Below are 23,955 nucleotides of genomic sequence, written 5' to 3'. Positions count from 1 at the left end.
TATTGTGTGTCTGGGTTCTTGTTACATCTGGGCCATTTTATTGTTATTTGAAGGGGAAGCAAACATTCACTATTAGAATAATTGTTATCATTGGTACATTTGAAATACAGGAAATACCCATTACAACTTTGAAGCAGTGACTAGTAGCTACCATTGGTCACATAACTGTGTCTATTCTTGGAAAAGATAAAAGAGAGGAAGCTTGACGCCACATCACTGTGAATTTTGGCCAATTTGACCCGTCATCCAACTTTATGCTATCAATTCTAAAAAAAACAACAATGAAAATCACTTGATCATTATTTAACAATACAATGTGTAAAATGGCTTAATTTGAGTATGAAGCAGTATTATAGCTGAATATCTATTTCACACAATGTCATTTTAAAAATTGCATTTAAATTCAATTTAAATTGTGACATGTATGCTTCAAGGCTGTGTGGTTAAATGCCACTTCAAGGTTCAGTATTGGAAATACTGGAAAATTAAAGTATTGGTATTTAAAATGGTCAAGCAACCTGTATTGGACCATTTGAGATGGAATGACCCTACTGAGACATTTTGACCTTTTGGACATTTCCATTTTTTTGGAGAAATATATTGAACAGAAACATTATCAAGCTCTATTTCTATGTCCTGTAAGTAGCACAGGGCCCAGCAAGAGATCATTTCGTGAGTTGCACTCTATTATGCTGAATATTTCTAGATCATCATAACCACTTTTTTGCTGAACAGCTCAAGAAATGTTTCGTATAATATGTCCATGAGTACTTGTACTGATGAAGTACTGATGACATTGTTAAGGTCACTTTGATGGCACATCAAAGGTGTAGGGTGTTGTTGTTTTAAAAAAAAATAATAATAATAATAAAAAATAATGAAAAAAAAAAAAAGGTCCATTGAGATCAGCATGACCTAAGAGCAAAAGCCCAACCGCTTTGTTCTAACTCTTAACCATATTCAAAAGAATGATTAAATATTTACTGTAACAATAGAACATGGCAACATAATATGACATGAATCATCCTAAGAGGACAAATTGCTGAAGGGACTTTTACAGAATGTTATGTAAATAATACACCTGAGTTATATTAAGGTAAAAAAAAAAATTATAAGCACAGCATGAAGAGGTGTTTTTACATACCCAACTCCAAAAAAGTTGGTTTGCTGTGTAAAATGTAAATAAAAACAGAATGCAATGATTTGCAATCTCATAAACCCATATGTTAATCACAATAGAACACAGAAAACATACCAAATGTTTAAACTGAGTAAATGTACCATTTTAAGGGAAAAAAATAAGGCAATTTAGAATTTGATGGCTGCAACACATCTCAAAAAAGTTGGGACGGAGGCAACAAAAGGCATTTTGCAGTCAAAATGGGGAGCAAATCTATGGGGCAAATGAGAGAGCGCAAAGCACACAGGAAATAAATAATCTCATGTTCTTCTAGGCATTACTGTCTGGCCTAAATTTAATGTTGCTAATCTTCCCACAGGAAAATTACCTTGTTTGCATCTTTTCAATGCATAACGGAAAGTGTGTGTGTTTTTGCATATGTGTACAAATTAGTACCAAAATATACGCAAAGTCGTTTTACTGTTATCGCTAAGTAACCAAACACACATGTACATATGGTTGTGTATGAAGCAACATTAGCACCTCTGCCAATTCTTCTTTATTTGTTTTTTCTTTGCTACTTCCTTCATACCACTCTGTTTACCTATAGATTTCATGAACACATTTGCTGGTTTGTTATCAAATTGTTATCACTACAGTACTTTACAGCAGAAACACAGACATACTTTGTGATTCAGTCGTTCTCAACTCCAGTCCTGGAGATCTGAAATCCAGGAGAATTAGGTGTTTTCCCCAACTTTGGTATCAATTATAGGTAAAGGCTTATAGTTGAAACAGTACAGTTATCCCTGGTTAATGAGTTTGTGAAATCCAGTCACAGAGAAGTCATTTTTTAAGGACTTCTCACTCACTAATTTTCAGTAACAGCTTTATCCTGGTCAGAGTCACAGTGGATCTGGAGTCTATCAGAGAAACAGTAGGAATGAGGCAGGAAAGTGCCCTTGATGGGTTGACAATCCATTGCAGGGTACCATGCACACACATTCACACACTCTATAACACATAAGGAGGTGGGAGGAAACCCAGAGGAAACCCACATAGAAACAGGGAAAGCATGCCCAGAAACTGAACACATACTGTAACTCTAACTCAGGATTGAACCAGAGATCCAGGAGCTGTGAAGCTGCAACACTACCCACTGTGCTATACTAAACACTGCACAAAAAGTTCATTTGACTGTCTTAGATTGTATAACTGGCTCTAAGATTTAAAATAACTATTGTTCTTTTTTTTTAACTCTAGAAAAAGGCCTGAAGTGTCCAAGACTGGATGTACCATAAAAGACCAACATGTGGACAGTTTTTCATTTCATTTGGAAATTGATGGAGCAACCTGTTGCACCTTGATCATGGCCCAAAGCAAATGGACGAATTAACCATCCTGGCATATGTAGACATTTTTTATTTTTTTGTATCTGCATCTTATGAAAACTAGTATAAGAAAACAGAAAGAACACTGGGTCACTATGCAGGATGACTCACATGATTGCCTTGAAATGATCACCAAATATCCTGAGGACTTGTCACAACAAAAAGGGGATATAAACCAAATAAGAAAACAGAGTAAGCATGAAGGAATACAGAAAGCCAATAAATCTGCCCAGGATGGGGATAAACAACCGACTGGTAGTGGAATCAGGCAGCACAACATTGAGCTAGGAATTGCTAAGAAGGAGAACACCCCAGAACCTCTTCAAGCATGCACATCTTTTAGGACATCCAATACAACCACAAATGGCCCTGCATACCCATCACTTCCTGAAGCCATTATGGAAGACAACACTAACAGTGGTCTAGGGAACTGCTTACAATCCTGCAGAACTGATCATGATTGTACAGAAGCAGAGCCAGATGTCATGGGAGTCCCTGAGCGTCAAAGTGTGAGAATTCGGCGCACTACTGCCACAGGTGCATGCCGTTGTTACCAAGCAGTGCGGCTAGGATTTCTGCAGTGCCTGGAGGACACCCCGTTTGTGGTACCAGGCCTGGTATTGACCATCTTGTTTTGTGTGACCATCATCGTCATCATTGCTGCTACTGGCAGAGTAAGCCAATGAGTGAAAAAATTAATTAATTGATTCAGTCATTCACTTAATATCTAAGCCATTTGTTTATTCATAATATTTATTTGTTTGCTTACCAAACTATTGATCTAGCCATCCATTTTCTGCAAATGTTTCGCAGGAACCCTTTACTTGAGGGTAGTGTTCACAGGGCCACATGACATATACATAAGCCTTTACTGACAACTGACATAAGCCTACATAACCATTTAAAGGCTTATTCCAATAAGCATCAGCTGTCATTGTCAATTCTAATTTCATAACACAACTCCACATAACACTCACAAGTCAGGTGACATAGAGTTTTATTAACATAGGACTGTGTTACTTTACATTTTACTTTGTAGGTCAGTGTAACTTCTGGCATGTTATATGATTGTGACTATGTGACCAAATTCACTCGATTTACAATCAGAAAATATACGCTGCCATTACAGTATTCATAATCTTTAAACTAGCTATATTAAAGGCACTTTACATACAAAATATAGAAGATATCCATCACATGATCACACGATCATGGGACGGCTGTGGCTCAGGTGGTAGAGCAGGTTGTTCTCTAATCGCAGGGTTGGCGGTTCAATTACTCCACATGCTGAAGTATCCTTGGGCAAGACACTGAACCCCAAGTTGCCTTTGATGGCAGGCTAGCACCTTGCATGGCAGCTCTGCTGCCATTGGTGAGTGTGTGTGTGTGAATCGGAGAATGATAAACAGAGTAAAGCGCTTTGTTGAAGCACTAAGGTTTAAAGGCACTAAACAAGTACAGGCGATTTACCATTTATATATCATATCATGAGTTTGATGCCAATGATGCCACAGCACAATTGAGGGAGCAAAATTGGCCATGCTCTGGAGGGATGGCATTGCTCTGTCCCCTGTCAATCAGAGGACAACTTGTAGGTGACTGTGAGCTTATGTATGTGGAAGAAGACAGAATGTGTATTCCTCTGAATGTGTTTATTAGCTGGTTATTGTTTATTGGCTGGCATCTCATGTTGAAGAGGTTTGTAGCTGTCATGTGATAGGGCAGAGCTGGCTTGTTGGTGGGAATTGGAAGTTTGGAAGAAAATAAGGTGAAACTAAACTAAACAAAAACTTTCATTATCTGGAGCATGTTCTAGAAAAGCTTGCCTTTGTTAATTTTTCTACTTTAAGCTATTTCACAATTATATTCCAGGTATTCCAAACTGAGCTACAAAGTCGATTCTTATCACGTCCTAATCTAATCCAACAACAATAACCTTACACAGTAAATATCACCAAATATTTACATCTCTTGGCATATTTATGACTTGGGAGTTATTTCAACTTGAAATCAAAATTGAACTGATGTTTATTGGAGTAAGCCTTTATAAATGTTTGTAAAACCCTGGTAGTCAGTGACAGGGAAAAAGGACACAGGAAGCAGGCTGTGAAGAAACTGGTGCTAAGTTCTTATTTATTTTTCGTCTACTTAATTACTTCTTTATAAAAATAAAGAAAAGGCAAACAACAATTCTGTTGTCGTCGGTCTGTTCACTGTCGAGGTCATAGTGAGCACTGTATGGATCGACTCTCTCTCTCTCTCTTTCACAGCTCAAAGGACACTCACTGATACACAAACAGACTGTAAATACACTTCATTCTTAACCACCCACAGGTGTGACCACTCACACATTACCCACTCATACCCACTCATATGATCAAGACTGATTCGTGTCACTGGTCATGAAGGGTAAATGTCATGTAACCCCATGAACACTATCCTTAAGTAAAGTGTTACTGAGTTTACAAATTTTGTTCTTTTGTTTACTTTTTCTTGAACCATCATCCTTATATAGCATATCACTGGTTATGTCGGAGCATTATCAGTGGTGTGTGTGGTGCTCTGTCTTTGTGTCCCGCTGTTGGTGTGTTTGCCATGCCTGCCCACCTTGCGCAGGTGTGAACAGATGCTTGCGCTCTCCATCTGGTTCATGCTATTCATCACTGCCATTGTCTTCATCTTCACCGACAAAGTCGTCACAGCATGGGAACAAGTCAGTCTCACTTCAGTCTTTAAATATCTCATCCACTAGCCAGCTAATAGAAAGCATTATCTACAGGCATAGTAATATATTAAAAAGGTAGTAAAATGTTAGGCTGCCATGTTATGAAACTAATTTTGCAGCATCCTAAAAACCTGGTTTAGCCACAGCTTAAGTTGTATTAAGGTTACAAAGTTTATGGTTATGGATAGGGGCGTAGTTAGTTTTGTCATACATTTTACGATTTAATTTGTGTGAAATGAACAAAATCCATCTGCCCTCATTCATTTGTATATTTGAATTGTATAAAATATCTCAACAGATCATGTTGCCCAGTTAGATGAGAACTAATATCGTTTGAACATTTGTCTTAAAAATTGTAAGAGCATTTGGTTAAAAATGTTTTCAGAATACAATAGTAGAGAAAACAAATAGTTCACAGAGCCATGACATTCAGAAACTTAACTAAAACTATCTACTAAGATAAAATTGTTAGTTTTGGTCATCAGGGAAAATAGGGAACTAGGAAATTTAAAACTATACAGCCTCAGGGTATTCTGACAAACTGTAAACATCTATTTGTGTGCAACAGCATCCTCCATTTACAGACATTGGATATTATTTTGAACTTATTGCTAATGAAAAACAGTATTAATGTCTTCTGATTACCTTTATTCTGATTTGACAGCTGTTATTTTATCCAGGAAGAATATGCAAAGCTATATAACATTCAATGTTCTTATGAAACACTATGTAACCTGTGTCTATATCTATGTCTCCCTTTCTTTTGTCTCTCTTAGGTAGCATTTTTTCTCTTTCTCTCTCTATCAGTATACACAATCTTTCCTCTTAGTTTCTGGTGGGCTATGATCTTTGGTATCGGAGCCACTATGTGTCACATCATCATCATCAGCGTCATCGTGTCTGTTAGCCGCCCTAGGCCAAAAGATGTGGAAGTGCAAGTAAGACACAAACACACAGACATATACAGGAAAGGGTAAACCAGAATGGAAAAGTCAAATGCAAAATTATTCAAATGAGCAACAGCTAGATATTTCACCAGCTAACCACAAAACTGAAAACAGATACTGACACACCTAACAAAATGCTAGCAGCCATAGTTAGTTCTGTTATATCATTATTTGCATCTACATCCTGTCTTATCTGACATATTCAAAATTCTCCCAAAAGCATATTCAAAAATGTATTAATTTGATCTTTGTCCTGTGTTAATGTTACTGTTAGGATCTAGGCTGTTCATTTGGTTTTATTAATCTATTGACTGTGCTTGTGCTCTATAAATATGTTATTAACATGAAATGTATTAGCAATTACATAACCGTTCTCAATGTCTCTCTCTTAGGTGGTAGCAAATGTAGTACTGTTTGTGTGTATCAATTGCGTGGGTCTTTTTCACCTCTGGCTTACTGAGAATGCACGCAGAAAGTCCACCATGAGCCGAGAAACCTTTAGCTACAACCGTTCCAAACGAGCCACACAGAAACGTGATCAGGTACACACACACACACACACACACACACACACACACACACACACACACACACACACACACACACACACACCGACACATTTGCAAATATAATAGTGCTGTGTGCTGTGTTCAAGTTCAAAATGTATTTGAGATCAGCTCAGTGATCATTGTTAACTGTAAGCCATACACTTAGGCATGCAGTAACTGATTAATTGCAAAATTAGACCAACACATGCTGTTGATAAATCCTTGACCAATTATTCATAAGTTGTCTTTTTTTCCACTGCCTCACCTCTTCCCACAGGAACACCTCCTCCTGTCTGTGCTGCCACGGTACATTGCTATGGAGCTCAAAGGGGAGGTTGTCAAAGGTCTGTCGAGAACATTCACAGGACCCGACAATAAACCGAACTTCCATAACTTGTATGTCAAGCAACACAAAGACGTCAGGTGACAGCTCAAACAGTCACATGAAATTACACACACTGTGAATGTCCAGCATACGCCTAGGAATAACCTAAACACATTAAAATAGCTGAAATGAATATCTCGTTCTTTTCTGCAGCATTCTGTATGCAGACATTGTAGGTTTCACCAGCCTCGCTAGCACCTGCACTCCTGAGGAACTTGTCATTGTCCTTAACAAACTCTTCGGCAAGTTTGATGACCTTGCCAAGGTGAAGACTTCTCTCGCACTGTTCATATATTCTGCTCAGATTCTGGGCTATTGTATGGCACAGAATAATATATTTCAAAGAATTAGGTTCAGGAATTGTTTATAGTGTTTCTGTTCACTCACTTGCTCACTTTGCAGAAAAATGAATGTCTACGTATCAAGATTCTGGGTGACTGCTACTACTGCGTTTCAGGCCTTCCAGATCCGATCCCTCACCACGCACGCAACTGTGTACAGATGGGTCTGAATATGTGCACTTCCATAAAGTGAGTCAGTATGCTCTCAGTTACAGAGACAAAGCCATTCATAGCTGAAACAAAATCAAGTGACACACAATGTGTGCATTCTTATGTCTTAGTTTTTCATGTCAATCAAGTCCAATTATATTCAATCAACGGTTTTTGTTAGGTTACATATAGTCTTGTGAGCCAAATGTGTCATTGTAGCTCATCAGTTATCAGACCGAGAGTCATCAGACCGAGACCTGCCTACATCACAGGAATAAACCATTTGACTGATATTGCAAACAATATCTCAAATCAAACTTTTTAATAACTTTTGAAGGTGTGATGCTGTGAGGAATTGGTTTCCTGCATTGTGTGAAAGACAGTGTGAAAATAATGCGGTGCGCAAAAAGGGACAGTAGGTGTGGAAATGGCATGAAGGAAGCAAAGTTAGGATTTGGCTCTGAATATTGCTGTGAGAATGCATATAAATAATTGTCTGTCACTGTACATACTGTACCATCAGGGATGAATTAGTAAACCCTGGGTCCCTGGGCTGGAACCTGTACTCCTCCCTCCCCAACCCACTATGTATGAACCCACCATGCAAACCAACACATGCAAAAAAAAAAAAAGAAAAAAGAAAACACACACATACATTATTATATCTGGAGCAGTGGTGGCTTGGCGATTAAGGCTCTGGGTTACTTTATCAGAAGGTTGGGGGTTCAGGCCCCAGCACTGCCAAGCTGCCACTGTTGGGCCCTTGAGCAAGGCCCTTAAACCTCTCTGCTCCAGGGGTGCTGTATCATGGCTGACCCTGTGCTCTGACCCCAACTTCCTAACATGCTGGGATATGCGAAGAAAAGAATTTCACTGTGCTGTAATGTATATGTGACCAATAAAGACTCATTATATTACACATCAATTAAGTGTTTTTGAGTAGTCTGTGTGATACACAGAAGGCAGTCTTACTGTAGGCTTCCTTCTTGCTTTTCTCCTTCACCAAATCATCAATGTTTATCTGTTTAACGCCCTCTGACTCAATGGCCAACAGTGACAAATTGTTCAGTTTTGTTCGGTTCATTTTAGTTCAAAGTACATTTTTTATTTGACCCATTAGGGAAAATGAAAATTCTCTGTCTTCTCTTTATTTTTTAAGTTTTCTTGTCAGTGATACAGTGTGGGTTTCGGTTATCTATGTTTTTTCATTTGCTTACCTAGCTCGTTAGAACCAAACTTACTGCCCATTGGTTACTAATTCAGACCCACCAGTAACATATCTGGATTTATTTCAGATTCTGTGACTTTATATTCATTTGTTTGTGTTCTATGTATTGTGTTGGTTGTGACTTAGCAAATGCTCAATCAGTCTAAGTATTCATGTAAAATCTATGCTAGTCAAGGGTCCCCTAATAGCCAGGGCCCCTGAGTATGTGCCCAGTAGGCCTGGTCAGTAATCCATCCCTGAATAACAGTGTCACGCTAAAGAAAATAATTTTTCTTTTTTTTTTACTACCACATTTTTAATCTTGATTTGTGCATTCCACTTCCTTCCTGAGAGAGGCCCGACAGAACAAAATTAAAATGCACAAAACATCAAAATACACACATTGAAAGATATTGTAACCGTCGCTTAAAATAAATGTTATGGTATTAACATTTGAAAGGCAGATAAAAATCAAATCTATCCACATCTCATAGTTAAGCCCTTCTATTATTTTCACCCTGATGATGTGCCTATCCCATCCATTGTCTTAGAAATAACCTTTGATCATGTTTTTCACAGCAAGCTGAGGGAGGCAACAGGTGTGGACATCAGCATGAGGGTTGGTGTGCACTCAGGAAACGTGCTTTGCGGGGTAATTGGCTTGCTCAAGTGGCAGTATGACGTCTGGTCAAATGACGTAACTCTAGCCAATCGCATGGAGTCTGGAGGTGTTCCGGGGTGAGTCAGCTGAGGACTGACTAGATGAAATCTGGATAGATATGATTATTATGCACTTAGCATTAGTGAGAAAATTATCATGTATCTCAGAAAATCCATTTAGACTTTAGATTAACAAGATCATGAAAGTTTATCTTTTAAAGACATTATCAGTAATTCACGCAACCTACAGAGATATGATCTGTTTTTGAAAAATATAATTCCATAGCCAGGAGGAATTTGAGTTGTTTCATGCATTCCACAGTTAGTGGTGTAGAGAAAAACCTAAGACTGTATCACCACACAATCTCTTGTGATTAAATACTTGTGATTAAAATACCTGTGCTGTGATATCCTCCACACTTATATCAGCAGACCAGCATTTTTGGAATCTGATACAATGATTTATACTAATATTGCCATTGGTATGTTATTATAGGTTCTTAAAAAGAATTTTACTTTAACTTTTTTTGCCACTATAGAAGGGTTCACATTACAGAAGAGACCCTTGGAAACTTAGGTGGGGCATACCAAGTTGAGGAGGGGAACGGAGCCAGTCGGGATTCTGCTTTGGAGGGCAGGAAGACGTATTTAGTGATTGACCCCAACACACAGAACAGCACTGATACAAAACCAAAGGTGGCTGTGAATTTTCATTGATTATTTGGAAGGTGATCAAAAACTGAATGTGATGTGAGAAATTACAGTTGGCTTCTTCTTGTATTCCTGTATGTGTGTAGACCAACTTCCTGGCGATGAATGGTAGACCAAAGCAGCGGGCTTCAGTGAGAATGTCTCAGTATCTACAGTCCTGGAAGAGCATCAACCCATTTTCAGAGCTCAATCGATCAGAAGACACGATCACTGTCCCACTCAGCACATCGAATGACTTCAGTCAGTCATTGGGGGACACGGTGAGTGCCAATATTATTCTTATGAAATTTAATCAGGAATGTGCTGCTGTTTATTCTAGACCCAAATATCTCTGGGTTCCTATAGATTTATATTAGAAACTTAAATAGCTTGTGCTGTCATTCTGTGGAAAGAACTGTAAAGACACCTGGCTGATTTTGCCATTTCTGCTACAATATCAGTGGCTGTGTACAAATGAAATGGCTGCAAAATGTCAATAAAACAAATGTGTGCTGTGTTCAAATATACAAAATTTAGCCCAATGTAAAAGACTTGATTATAGTCAATTATATTACCCTATGTTTGTACTGTATTGCATAGTGTTACTTGAAGGATCAGTGGTGTTCTGCATTTGCTCGTTTGGCTGAAACTTTTATCCAAAGCAGAGTAGAATTGAGACAAGATACAAGGGTCTTGCTCAAGAACCCAACAATTGCACAAGAGTGGTGCCAATCAATCAGTAGTCCAATGCCTTAAATACTGAGCCACCACTTCCACTGGTTACTCAGTATTGCACTCTCCTCTCAGCCCCTTGATGCAAACTGAAGGCCTATGAATATGTGCCGCTAGCATTGTTGAGTGATCCTCCCTTCACTACTGAGCTTGCAAACTCCCCGAAGCGTAGTCTTCCTCAGTGTTTCAAAAGTTTCCATGAATAGCAGGCCTATGGCTAAGGGTGACCTCTCTGTGGCTAAGCACCATTAGCGTGATGAGACACTGCTCATAGTTAGTCTAATCTTTTTCCCCTTCATGGCAGTTTTTTCCCCAGTTTCCACATCCCCCACCAACTCAAAAATAGCAGACCTGCATTCAAGCTTCTCTTGATCAGCTACCACATTTGATGGGTTCCACTATACATTTCAACTCTGAGTTACTAACAAGCCATACTGTTTGTGCAGTCGGTGTCTGAATCCTTGGTGGGCAAGGATAAGCACCAACTTTGTGCCCACTGCCTCACCACTGACCATCTTAAGGAAGCAGTCTCCAGTTTGGACATCCCCTGCACTGTCTGGGCTTTGGACTTCCCAGCAGATTTAGACCCTTATTCAGAGTCTAATGTAACCCATGTGCCACCAAATCTGCCTGCTAATTGGACATCTGATAAGCAAAGTAGGTAAGGGTGAATGTGTTGTCGAGGCAGCCCAGGAGACGTGGTGTCCCAGATCTTGCACAGGTTTAGAAAGACTTCTACTGCTGATTCTGATCCCATTGCACAGAATTCAGCAATTAGGCAACAGAGTCCTGCTTGCAGTCCCAAAAAAGCCAGCAAGGCCTTGGCTCTTTTATATGCACTATGAGCAATAATATAGTGAACTATCCAGGCAATATAATGTGTCCAATGAGAATTTGGACAAAAATACAAAATAGCTCCACTCTAAATTGTGGATATATTATACTATATGGTGAAAAGGAAACCAATTCAGACGCAATATTGTGATAACCCATTTAAATGCAGCATATGTATGTTGGCACAGCAGATACTGTGAGGCAAATCATGTTCTTTTACTTACTAGTTTTGGATGGTGTTAATATGAAAATACGCTGTATGTTCAAAGTTCAAACTGACTTTTTATGGCACTTTTATAATGTACAGGAATCAGTAAGGCATCCGCCATATACTTCCAACCAAGAAAGCAGGTATGAAGCACACATTTGCTCTGTTTTTATAGTAAATGGTGATGTTTTTTAATTGTGGATGTTGATTATCTGTCTAATTTTTTGTCTTTGTTTCTCTTTCTCCCTTCAGGCGTTCATTTGTGTCGGAAAATGGATCAATGGCGTCACTGGACCCACTAGATGTTTCAGGGTGAGAGAAAGAAGATGAGAAATCAAATATGCCTTTTACAATCTCTTTTATAATCAATCTTGGTTATGATTGCTTTATCTCTATTATTCTATTAGATCAAAAATGAAGAAACTCAACTGGTTGACACTGTTTTTCTGTGATATAAACATGGAGAAGCAGGTGGGATCCAGATTTCTGCTGTGTATGTGTATTAACAAAAAAAACTGATTGATAAATTGATAATAAATTGTTAATAATTGTGCATTTTTTTTGCAAATTTGCAAATTTGTTTATTTTGCAGTATCGGCTGAGCGAGGTAAAGGATGTCCATCAGTCTGCGGCCTGTCTCGCTCTTGTCTTCACTGCCATATTCATTGTACAGATGCTTACCTCGCAAAAGTGAGAAAGAATTTGAATTAATGAAACAAGTAGTGGACATACTGAAATGATAAACAAGCACCAGAGATTTTTCAGAGACTTTAACATCAATCAATCAAACAATCTATCTATCTATCTATCTATCTATCTATCTATCTATCTATCTATCTATCTATCTACCTATCTATCTATCTATCTATCTGTTTAATTAAAGAAATACACCTCTGGCGATATCATATGGAGTTACCTTTCCTGTCCAGTTGCTGTTACTGGTGGTGATCAGTGTGGGATTTTTAAAGGTACAAACACTTGTACACATGCTCATTCATGCAATTATCCAATCTGCCAATCATATGGCAGCAGCACAAAGCATATACAAGTCAAGAACTTCAGTTAATGCTTGCAGCAAACATCAGAATAGAGGGGGGAAAATGTATTCTCAGCGACTTTGACTTTGGCATGCTTGTTGGTGCCAAACAGGCTGGTTTGGGTATTTCAGAAACAGCTGACCTCTTTGAATTCTCGTGCAGTCTCTAGACTTTACACAGTATGGTGGTAAAAACAAAAAACATCCAGTGAGCGGCTGTTCTGTGAGCAGAAATGCCTTGTATAGTGATCAGAGGAAAATAGCCAGACCTTAGGATGCATAATTTGGGCGGCTATAGCTCAGGTGGTAGTGCGGGTTATCCACTAATCATAGGGTTGCCATTTGATTCTTGGCCACGTGACTCCACATGCCAAAGTGTCTTTGGGCAAGACACTGAACCCCAAGTTGCGATGGCAAGATCAAAAATCTTGAGGCAATATAATGTGCCTTGCATGGCAGCTCTGCTACTATTGGGGTGTGTGTGAATGAGATGCAGTGTAAAATGCTTTGTAGAACCACCAAGGTTAAAAAAAAACACTATATAAGTGCAGACCCCTTACCATAATGCTGTATTTTATTTTCATACATTTTTGCTCATGGTATTTTGTAGCTTATTTTAAAACATTTAAGTATATACTATCCCTGTATGCATGTGTGTTTTAGCAATGGAACTCTAAGATCCCGCCCAGCATTAAATGGATGTCATTACTACCATATGGAGTAGTCACCAAGGCAGTGCTGAGACTACTCCTGGTCTTCACCTGTCTCCTTATCACACTACTTATGGCCATTCTGAACATAGTAAGGGTCATACAATGTACACACACACACACACACACACACACACACACACACACACACACACACACACACACACACACACATATTCCCATATACACAAATGTTTACTCTTTCTGTTCTGGGCTTCCACCTATAAGTACATTTTTCCGTTTCAGGTGTTTATTCCAGGTGATAAATGCCTAGACTCCCCCAACAATGCCACCACTCTGGATTATTTAAATCTCTATTCTGTACCGGTAAGAATACTAAGATTATGTTGTGAGATGTTTATCCTGATTTCCTTGTTCCTTTTGAGAAATATATTAATAATACTACACAAACATAAACTATCTTACCAATTTCACACTATACACTCATCAAGTACTGTCCTATATTACATTATAAGATTATCTACATATTCTAACTACATGTAAATTAAGTTGCCACTAATTGACCTTTCCTGTCTGTCTCTTGTGTGTATTTGTGCAGTATTATCTGTATTGCTGTTTACTGGCGATGCTGGCAGTGGTGGTGTTCGTACGCCTGTCTTTTTCCGTTAAATTCTTTCTCCTCACACTTGCACTAGTTGTCTACCTCGCTCTCTTCCTGTATGTGTATGCACCACGTTCTGATTGTTACATGCTGCAACTCTACAACAATTCCAAGTAAGAACAAGCATTAATTAATATAGTACAGTCAAGTGCAAAATGTTGCATCCTTCATGGTTTCTATTACGTGCAATGTGGGTGTGTGCTGCAATAAAACAATCCAAAATATAAGTAAAATCTACAAAAAAAAAAGAGAAGAGTTTGAGTGAGAGTTTGGTAGTATGTCTGAAAATTTGACCGTATTTGTGAGAGTAAGTCCATGTGTGTTAAATAGCTTATTAGTGTGTGAGGGTATAATATTGTATGTAAGAATAATTATGACAGCGTATGATATATTTGTGTGTTCATGTGATACTTACTGAGTGTAAAAGAATATGATGGGACAGTCCCGTCTGAAACTATTGGAACAGCAAGGCCATTTCATTTGTTTGTGCTATACACCAAAGACACTTGGAGTTGAGATCAAAAGACGGATATGAGACCCAGTATTTACATCTAGATTTGTTAAACAACATAAAACATAGAGCCTTTTTCTATCAGACCACACAATTTGTAGCCGAGCAAAAGTATAGGAACAGTGGACAGGGAAAGAGTATGTTTGTATGAGAAAGTATATTTTGTGTGTGTGTGTGTGTGTGTGTGTAATACCGAGTGTAAAACATTATGATAGCATATATGTGAGTATAATGGAAAGTGTGGGCAAGAGTAGAACAGTGTGAGAGGGTATTACTGTGTAAAAGAATATTACAGAGTCTGTGAAATAGTATAAGTCTGTGACAGAGAAAGATAGTGTTTAAGAGCGTACAATAGTGGGTTTGAAAGAGCATGCACCGATGCATGAAAGTGTATTCTGAAAGATGTCCTGAAACCACCTACACACCCCCTAAACACGGAAGAAGCAAAAAAGCTTTTCCAGTTGAGTAACAAAGTAGAAATAATCATGCAATAATGTGATATTCTTAGCTTGTTTTTATTTCCTCGTGTTAGTCCGGGAGTTCTAAAGGAGCCCAAGATCATGTCAGGCATTTGGCTCTGCATTTTCTACTTCGCCTCTCTAATTCTTGCCCGACAGGTAGGGTTTGTGTACCAGCAAGTGTGACTCTCCTTTTATATGGCGTAATTATGGAAGTATTTCAGTACTGTACAATATAAGCTGTCTGTGTATGTGCGTTAGGACGAGCTGGCCTGTCGAGTCGAGTTCCTTCTACAGAAATGTTTTGAGAAAGAGCGTGAAGAGATGGAGACAACAGAAAATGTCAACAAGCTCCTCCTCGAAAATCTGCTGCCTTCTCATGTTACCAATTTCTTTATTGGCAAAACTGTACCCAACCAGGTAATACAATTATAACAGTTGATTAAACACACACAGATAAAAATATCTGATATATATAATATCTCACAAAATGAGTACACCCCTCACATTTTTGTAAATATTTGATTATATCTTTTCATGTGACAACCCTGAAGAAATGACACTTTGCTACAATGTAAAGTAGTGAGTGTACAGCTTGTGTAACAGTGTAAATTTGCTGTCCCCTCATAATAACTCAATACACAGCCATTAATGTCTAAACCGCTGGCAACAAAAGTGAGTACACCCCTAAGTGAAAATGTCCAAATTGGGCAGAATTAGCCATTTTCCCTCCCTGGTGCCATGTGACTTGTTAGTGTTACAAGGTCTCAGGTGTGAATGGGGAGCAGGTGTGTTAAATTTGGTGTCATCGCTCTCACACTTCCTCATACTGGACATTGGAAGTTCAACATGGCACCTCATAACAAAGAACTCTCGGAGGATCTGAAAAAAAGAATTGTTGCTCTACATAAAGGCCTAGGCTATAAGAAGACTGCCAAGACCCTGACACTGAGCTGCAGCATGGTGGCCAAGACCATACAGCGGTTTAACAGGACAGGTTCCACTCAGAACAGGCCTCGCCATGGTCCACCAAAGAAGTTGAGTGCACGTGCTCAGCGTCATATCCAGAGGTTGTCTTTGGGAAATAGATGAGTGGGAAATAGATCAGACCATATGCCGCACACTGCATCAAATTAGTCTGCATGGCTGTCGTCCCAGAAGGAAGCCTATTCTAAAGATGATGCACAAGAAAGGACATGGATTACTGGAACCATGTCCTATGGTCTGATGAGACCAAGATAAACTTATTTGGTTCAGATGGTGTCAAGCGTGTGTGGTGGCAACCAGGTGAGTAGTACAAAGACAAGTGTGTCTTGCCTACAGTCAAGCATGGTGGTGGGAGTGTCATGGTCTGGGGCTGCATGAGTGCTGCCAGCGCTGGGGAACTACAGTTCATCGAGGGAACCATGAATGCAAACATGTACTGTGACATATTGAAGTAGACCATGATCCCATCCCTTCGTTAACTGGGCCGCAGGGCAGTATTCCAGCATGATAACGACCCCAAACACACCTCCAAGACGACCACTGCCTTGCTAAAGAAGCTGAGGGTGAAGGTGATGGACTAAACCCTATTGAGCATCTGTGGGGCATCCTCAAACGGAAGGTGGAGGAGCACAAGGTCTCTAACATCCACCCTCTCCGTGATGTCTCCTTAAGCAACCCCTTCTGACCGATCAGATTTGATCATTAGACCACATTTGATAATTTAATAATACATACTGTTATATTGATTGTCCAAATATTTAAAACTTAAATGGATACAGGCATAAAGATCATTATAAAATCATAGAGAAATGAATAGATAATGGGTTTGTTTGCAGGTTCCTTAGTGTTCTAGAGGGAGAAAAATACATCATAAAGATCAGCAGCCATGGTTGCAAAGCAAATACTGTTTTTGGCAGCAAAATTCCTCCCTCAGCATAATACAGGAAGTAGTTGTAACTTTAATTTGCCACCTGTGTGTGTGTGTGTGTGTGTGTGTGTGTGTGTGTGTGTGTGTGTGCGTGTGCGTGTTTTCCAGGACTTGTACAGTCAGTCTTGTGAAGCTGTGTGCGTGATGTTTGCCTCGGTACCTGAGTTTAAGAATTTCTACACAGAGAGCAATGAAAATGGAGATGGCCTGGAGTGTCTGAGATTCCTCAATGAAATCATCACAGACTTTGACGAGGTAAAATTTTATAATCCCACTATCTGGTGCCACACAGATGAGAATGGGTCCCCCTTTGAGTCTGGTTCCTCTCAAAGTTTATTCAGTATGTCATCTGAGAGAGTTTTTGCTTGACAGTGTGATCTCTGGCTTGCTCATTATGTGTCTAAATCTATATTGGGGTTTCTGTAAAGCTGCCTTGTGACAATCTTTATTGTTAATAAGTACTACTGCTAATGAAACTGAATTGAAGTAAACTCCGATTATCAAAAAACCAACATTTAACTCACTACTATGTAGTGAGTAATATTAGGGGGCCATTTCGTCAGGACACTTGGCGAAATTCACCCATTGGCCCTTAACTATCATGGCCCTCTAATAATCTCCATCCGTGAATTGGCTACATCACTCTCCTCTATCAATTCTAATAATCTCCTCTAATAATCTCCATCCGTGAATTGGCTACATCACTCTCCTCTATCAATTCTCCGTGAATTGGCTACATCACTCTCCTCTACATCAATAGCTGGTGTGTGGGTTGCTGTCGCATCATCCAAGTGGATGCTACACATCGGTGGTGGGTGAGGAGATTTCCCTCCCATATAATGTAAAGCGCTTTGACTGCATAGAAAAGCGCTATATGAATCTAAGGAATTATTATTCTTCCTTTTGCCTTGCTGTCATTTAAGAAGATCTAACCTAATTTTCTTCCTCTCTCCAGCTCCTAATCAAGCCCAAATTCAATGTCGTTGAGAAAATTAAGACTATTGGCACCACATACATGGCTGCTGCTGGGCTGACCAATCCCACCACAGGGGAGGAGCGAAAAGTAAGACTGCAAAAGTCAATTAATGGAAAGGTGTGTCCTCTTATGACTGGAACCTCGATTTGAATGAAATGTCACATCACTCTAATTTGTTGTTTGCTTTTGATGGTTGGAATGTGGTACACAGACAAGCTATTTTTTATGTCTAGCATAGGTGTGGTGTTAAAGTGGGTGTATCAAGTATATATTTAGCTGGCAGATTCAAAAGGACTTACTGTATGTAACTTATTATAGTAAGGCTATAAATAGAAAGAAGATTTTCGTGCTCATTTCTATACAAGAACCTTGGTTATAAGTATTCTGGGTTATGAATATTCATTTACTGATTGTTTACGTGTTTACTTAAACTAAAATTAGGTTCCCCTATGTTGTGAAATGTTGCCTGAAGCAATCACAACACAATTCCTACTTTTTGAGCAAAAATGAAACATGATATTGCTATAGCAAGCAGCTTGTAATGAACATGTCGTTTTCAAACTTTGTGTATTTGCGCAGTATTGGAACAAAGATGGGGTTTAATATTAACCAGTATGTCTTATGGGGAAATTATATTGCAAACTAAAATAGAGTAATATAGTGAATTGAATAAAGAAATGTACAAATTAATGAAAACTAAAAACACCGACTGCGATGCTAACTGATATAAAAGGTATATGTGAATACATTTTCAGTCATGTTTTTCCATACAACAGTGATAAACTAAGTTCATGTTTAGCGTGGAAAAAGGCCTCTGGCGTTACGACTCCACCCTCCAGTGATGTTAGATACTGTTCATTATGTATTTATGCATTCCTTTTTATAAAGAGCACACACAAAAACTGCTTCGCTGCTTTCAATCTATAATGCATTTCAATCTGCTTTCAATATATATATATATACATATATACATATATATATATATATATACATATATACATATATATATATATATATATATATATATATATATATATATATACACATTGTTTATATAGTTCAAGTTTTTTTTTGCTAATGTTAATTCTAGTGACAGATTGAAAGCAGCGAAGCATTTTTTTTTAAAATTTATATATATAAAACTAATTTTAAAAAAGACTTTAAGAAAATAAATTTAAAAAACACTAAAGCTGTGCCTGGAGAGTAAAAGTATTTATGTTTGGCTCTATCACTTTCTGCAGGACAGTGACGCATGCAAAAATAATGTGCGAAGTATGGTGGACTTTGCCATGGCTTTGATGGGAAGGTTGGAATACATCAACAGACACTCTTTCAACGACTTCAAACTCAGGATAGGTACTGTCAAATAGTACAAAAATCTATAATGGCCTGGGAGAACTGTTCACAGTGTGAAATTGTTATATTTTCTACTATATAGAGTTCTGAAAACTACAGGTGTTCCTGAACTGTTTCTCTTTTACACATTTTATCTTATAACATATTATATCTTAATCACAAGTAAAGGTCTAGCATTTTAAATTTTGATTACTCCCAAAAGTGAATTCCATTTCATCATATGATTACAAACTCAACCGATTAGGTTTATGTCTGTTTTTCATGAAATTCAGTGAGTGAAGACAGCACACTTAACTAGCAAGGTTTTAGACATCTGTAGACAGACTGATTGTTTTTACCACCACATTTGTTAAATGGGAGCTTTACCTAATATAATCTCTGCAGGACATCTAAGAAAGTTTTTTTGTGTGTGAAATATATTTATGGTTTCTTAAAGTTGAGGTGTCAAAATGTGTTGCAGAAAAATCCCATTTTGGCCCAAACTTGGTTTTTTCGCTGTTTTTCATATTTCAACCGCAGTGACATCCTCTTCTGGTTTCTGCAAACTACCACACATATATACTTACATTACATTTACTTAACAAATTCATAATTACATTTATATATATATATATATATATATATATATATATATATATATATATATATATATATATATAAAGGCTATGGTAATTCAGTTAAATATTGGATGGAAAGCAATGTTTTTCCAATCGTCACCTGTCCAGTTTGGTGAGTCTGTGCCCACTATAGCCTGAGATTCCTGTTCTTGGCTGACAGGAGTTGAACCTAATGTGGTATTTTGCTGTTGTAGCCCATTCATCTAATGCTTTGGTGTATTCTGAGATGGTTTTATGCTCAGCACAATTGTAATGAGTGGTTATTTGAGTTACCATATCCGTTCTGCCAGTTAAAACCAGTCTGGCCATTCACCTCTGACATCTGACATCTCTCATCAACAAGGCATTTCGACCTGACGAACTCTCGCTCACTAGATGCATTTTTTTTTTTTTTTTTTTTACACCATTATGTGTGATCTCTAGAGACTGTAGTGTGAAATTGCAGAATATAGGCTCTAGATCCACTACAACCCAGAACAGAATATAGTGGGTGCTGAAGATGAATGAATGTACAGTATATACAGAAGTTAAATATTCTGTATATCATTTATTCTGCTTCAGTAACCACTTTACCCTGATATATCATATGGTGCCCTCCACTAATATTGGCACCCTTGTTAAATATGAGCAATGAAGGCTGTGTTACCTCATATTTATACCCCTGTGAAACAGAAAATCATGGTTGAACAGTTTGCTGTTCCTAGTCACCCAGGTGTACTAAAAATCTATGTAAAATATCAATGGGAATATACTTCAAATATATTTTCTCATATGAATTAATAGGGGTGCCAATAAATGTTGCACAGCTATATTTAACAAAGATATTTTTTGATAAACCTGTGTTGTGTTTGCAATTGTTTGATATCCATGAGTATTTTTGTGAATTTTTTTAACAAATATCAAAAGGTTAAAAAATAAAGACAGTTTTCACAGACTTCTTTGCTCATATTTACAAAGGGTGCCAATCTTAGTGGATCGCACTGTATATACAAAAGTGTATTTAAGAATTTGTTAACCTGGTGGTTAACCATAGTATACTGTATGTGTGGAGGTTTACATGACAGTTCATAACACATTCCTTTAAATATTGTTAAAAGATGAATAATCACACCACCATTATAATCACATTCTAATACATTATAATAAAGTTTAGCTAATCTTTTCATCTTTATTCTTCAATTCAGGAATAAACCATGGCCCTGTCATTGCTGGGGTAATTGGAGCCCATAAACCTCAATATGATATCTGGGGAAATGCTGTGAATGTAGCCAGCAGAATGGACAGCACTGGCATACTGAATAAAATACAGGTGGGAAAGAGATGCGAATGTCAAACGTCAAATGATTAAAAACTGTTGTAACAGGTAGCATGTATTTTGTAACTACCTTACACTTTGGTGGAAAAAAAAGTAACCATTTTGAATTGTTAAATCCGTAATTATTTCACAGCATTGAGTTATCATTATCATTTAGCTGGCTGTATCTGGTAGATACAGATTAGCTGACAATGATTTTATGCTTTGATTTTAATGATAGTTGTATATTACACCAGGAATGCTTAAAGGGATAGTTCACCAAAAAATGAAAATTCTGTCATCAATAGCTCAACCTCAACACTCAAGAGAATCAAAACGCATGTGTGTTGTATTGATGAGAGAACGGATGTTTTTTTTGTTATCTGTACTGTTTACAGCAAAGGAATAGGAACACTGTACACAAACTGAGTCACAAAGAACAATCTTTGTGCAGATTTTCGACATAGAAATGCATCACGCATACATGGCGGTTCTCTCCTGAATGCACATCGGAGATCTATGCGGAAATTAGGATATTTTTTAATTAAGACTTAATTTAAGCTTTTTTGCACCCACAAAGCATTCGTATTGCTTCATAGAATTGGGATTAAACCCAGGTGTAGAATACTATATCCCTCTTGTGCTCTACAGTTTGGGGATCCTTCTAGTTGAGTATTATTGAAGAACTATGAGGCACTCCAAAGGATAATCGATTTAAAAAGCCTTAAATATCTCTTGGCTACTCAGTCATAATTACAATTAAAACACATGCCTAAGTGTTTCAGCTATTACTTGGACTGTAAATGGAGGGACAGAAATCTCCCAGGTTTCATTAAAATGTCTTCATCTGTGTTCCGAAGATGAACGAAAGTCATATGGGTTTTGAACGACATGACGATGAATAATTGAGGAGAGAATCTTCACTTGTGGGAGAACTATCCCTTTAAGTTTTCTTAGTTAATCTAGTTTCAAATAAAGATACCAGTGTGATCTTATTAAAACTTACCAGCTCATATTACAATGCTGGGGTTTTGTTTTTCAGATTTTTTTTACCCTTGGCTCCTCTCAGTATGTATATATATATATATATATATATATATATATATATATATATATATATATAGAGAGAGAGAGAGAGAGAGAGAGAGAGAGATGCAATTTTGCATTTGTGCTGACTGACACAAATAGGGCACACTGTTCAGGGCATGAACTTTATCTCATATCTCTTTATATGCGTTTAATGCATGAAATTTTGAGTACAACGCCAGTTTGGATTCAGACATGGACTAGAATTAGTTAGAGGGGGGAAAAAGGCATAGTGCATTATGTAGGTAGTTTGGTACTCTGGGAGTGACTCTGAAAATGTTGTTTGTTGCCTCCTTTAGGTGACTGAAGAAACTGCGCAGGTGGCTCAAAGCATTGGCTTCATAGTAACTAAGAGAGGTGTAGTTCACGTGAAAGGCAAAGGACAGCTTACCACTTACTTCATCAACACTGAGCCCTCATCACAGCACCCATAACTGATAGCAAAAATACAGTACATACACTGTACTGTATGGATATGTGTCACCAGTCTGTCATTTTTTACTGTATGAAATGAGTAATAACTGAGACATGAATTTCAGACAGAATTGGGCAAGATTTTGTAACAGTACTTCATTCTGTCTTAAATCTTAAAAGTTTCATTACAACAGTTAAGGTACAGTTAATGCTGCACTTAAATGTTTACAAGTTCTGTGGCTTTGCACGTTTGCCAGATGCACTTCTCTGATATTAGAATGTCATTTTGTTGGATGTTTTCATTAATGCCTTTGTTTAGCATAATTATTTATTATGACTGTTGTATGTACTTTCAAACACACAGTGACCAGTTTTTTATTAATAATTAAAATTCATAAATATGTCCGATGGTTGGTTGATTATCCATCTCAAATACTCTTAGTCATTGGAGGCTAATGATTCATATCGAGCAAGCATTTCCATGCAATGTGGATTACTTAAAGGACATTTTGTTCTGAAAATAAACAAACAAATAAATAAATAAATAAATAAATAGTCTAATCACTGTGCCAAGTGAATGTATTAAGGTACATTTTCGAGTTATTTAATTGCTTATTCCTTTAGGTTTCTACCCACCCAAATCCAAACCAGTTACACTGTGTTAAAATGTAGATTGACACAACACTTTGACATCACTTATGCATGTTTTTAAGTTCCTGAGGTTTAATTTAGTGAAGGAAAATGTTTCCATGGCAAATGCAGAAGTAATGCAGGTGGACATGGAGGTATGGTAAGGTGGCAGACAGCAACCAGTAATGGTGTTGATGGGATCTGTGGGTGTAAAGACAGAACTGCACAATTTCAGGAATACCTATATAGAACAAAATGCTGCCTAAGGCAAATGCCTGTGTTATAAAAGCCAGGAACTGTTTCTGGTGTCATGTGCTGTCTTCTCTCCCTCACTATTTATTGGGTGGCTGTGGTTCAGATGGTAGAGCGGGTTGTCCACTAATCGTAGGGTT

The 23,955-nt window shown here is 37.8% G+C and overlaps 1 protein-coding gene across 4 annotated transcripts in view; it reads left to right on the top strand.

The window, feature by feature from the left end:
• The window catches only part of LOC108260803 (adenylate cyclase type 4), a 25,464-nt gene extending 2,128 nt beyond the window's left edge, over positions 1-23,336 (top strand). For 3 of the 4 annotated variants that reach the window (XM_017461400.3, XM_017461398.3, XM_017461399.3), the window contains exons 2-26: positions 2,384-3,185; positions 5,027-5,224; positions 6,013-6,174; positions 6,576-6,725; positions 7,009-7,154; positions 7,270-7,381; positions 7,519-7,646; positions 9,394-9,552; positions 10,014-10,170; positions 10,272-10,445; positions 12,038-12,081; positions 12,191-12,250; positions 12,346-12,409; positions 12,531-12,628; positions 12,822-12,906; positions 13,638-13,775; positions 13,931-14,011; positions 14,244-14,419; positions 15,350-15,434; positions 15,537-15,695; positions 17,299-17,445; positions 18,146-18,283; positions 19,408-19,522; positions 21,324-21,448; positions 22,819-23,336. In XM_017461400.3, the coding sequence (XP_017316889.1) occupies positions 2,565-3,185; positions 5,027-5,224; positions 6,013-6,174; positions 6,576-6,725; positions 7,009-7,154; positions 7,270-7,381; positions 7,519-7,646; positions 9,394-9,552; positions 10,014-10,170; positions 10,272-10,445; positions 12,038-12,081; positions 12,191-12,250; positions 12,346-12,409; positions 12,531-12,628; positions 12,822-12,906; positions 13,638-13,775; positions 13,931-14,011; positions 14,244-14,419; positions 15,350-15,434; positions 15,537-15,695; positions 17,299-17,445; positions 18,146-18,283; positions 19,408-19,522; positions 21,324-21,448; positions 22,819-22,953 (3,657 nt within the window). In that variant the 5' untranslated portion in view covers positions 2,384-2,564 and the 3' untranslated portion in view covers positions 22,954-23,336. The remainder of the gene's footprint in view (positions 1-2,383; positions 3,186-5,026; positions 5,225-6,012; positions 6,175-6,575; positions 6,726-7,008; positions 7,155-7,269; positions 7,382-7,518; positions 7,647-9,393; positions 9,553-10,013; positions 10,171-10,271; positions 10,446-12,037; positions 12,082-12,190; positions 12,251-12,345; positions 12,410-12,530; positions 12,629-12,821; positions 12,907-13,637; positions 13,776-13,930; positions 14,012-14,243; positions 14,420-15,349; positions 15,435-15,536; positions 15,696-17,298; positions 17,446-18,145; positions 18,284-19,407; positions 19,523-21,323; positions 21,449-22,818) is intronic. The other variant, XM_047152366.2, reaches the window with a different exon arrangement.
• Positions 23,337-23,955: the final 619 nt, after the last annotated feature.

Source organism: Ictalurus punctatus, chromosome 29 (assembly GCF_001660625.3).
Source record: "Ictalurus punctatus breed USDA103 chromosome 29, Coco_2.0, whole genome shotgun sequence".
In the NCBI taxonomy this organism is placed as follows: domain Eukaryota; kingdom Metazoa; phylum Chordata; class Actinopteri; order Siluriformes; family Ictaluridae; genus Ictalurus; species Ictalurus punctatus.
Note: the sequence above shows the minus strand (reverse complement) of the source record. Positions and strands in the feature narration are given on the sequence as shown.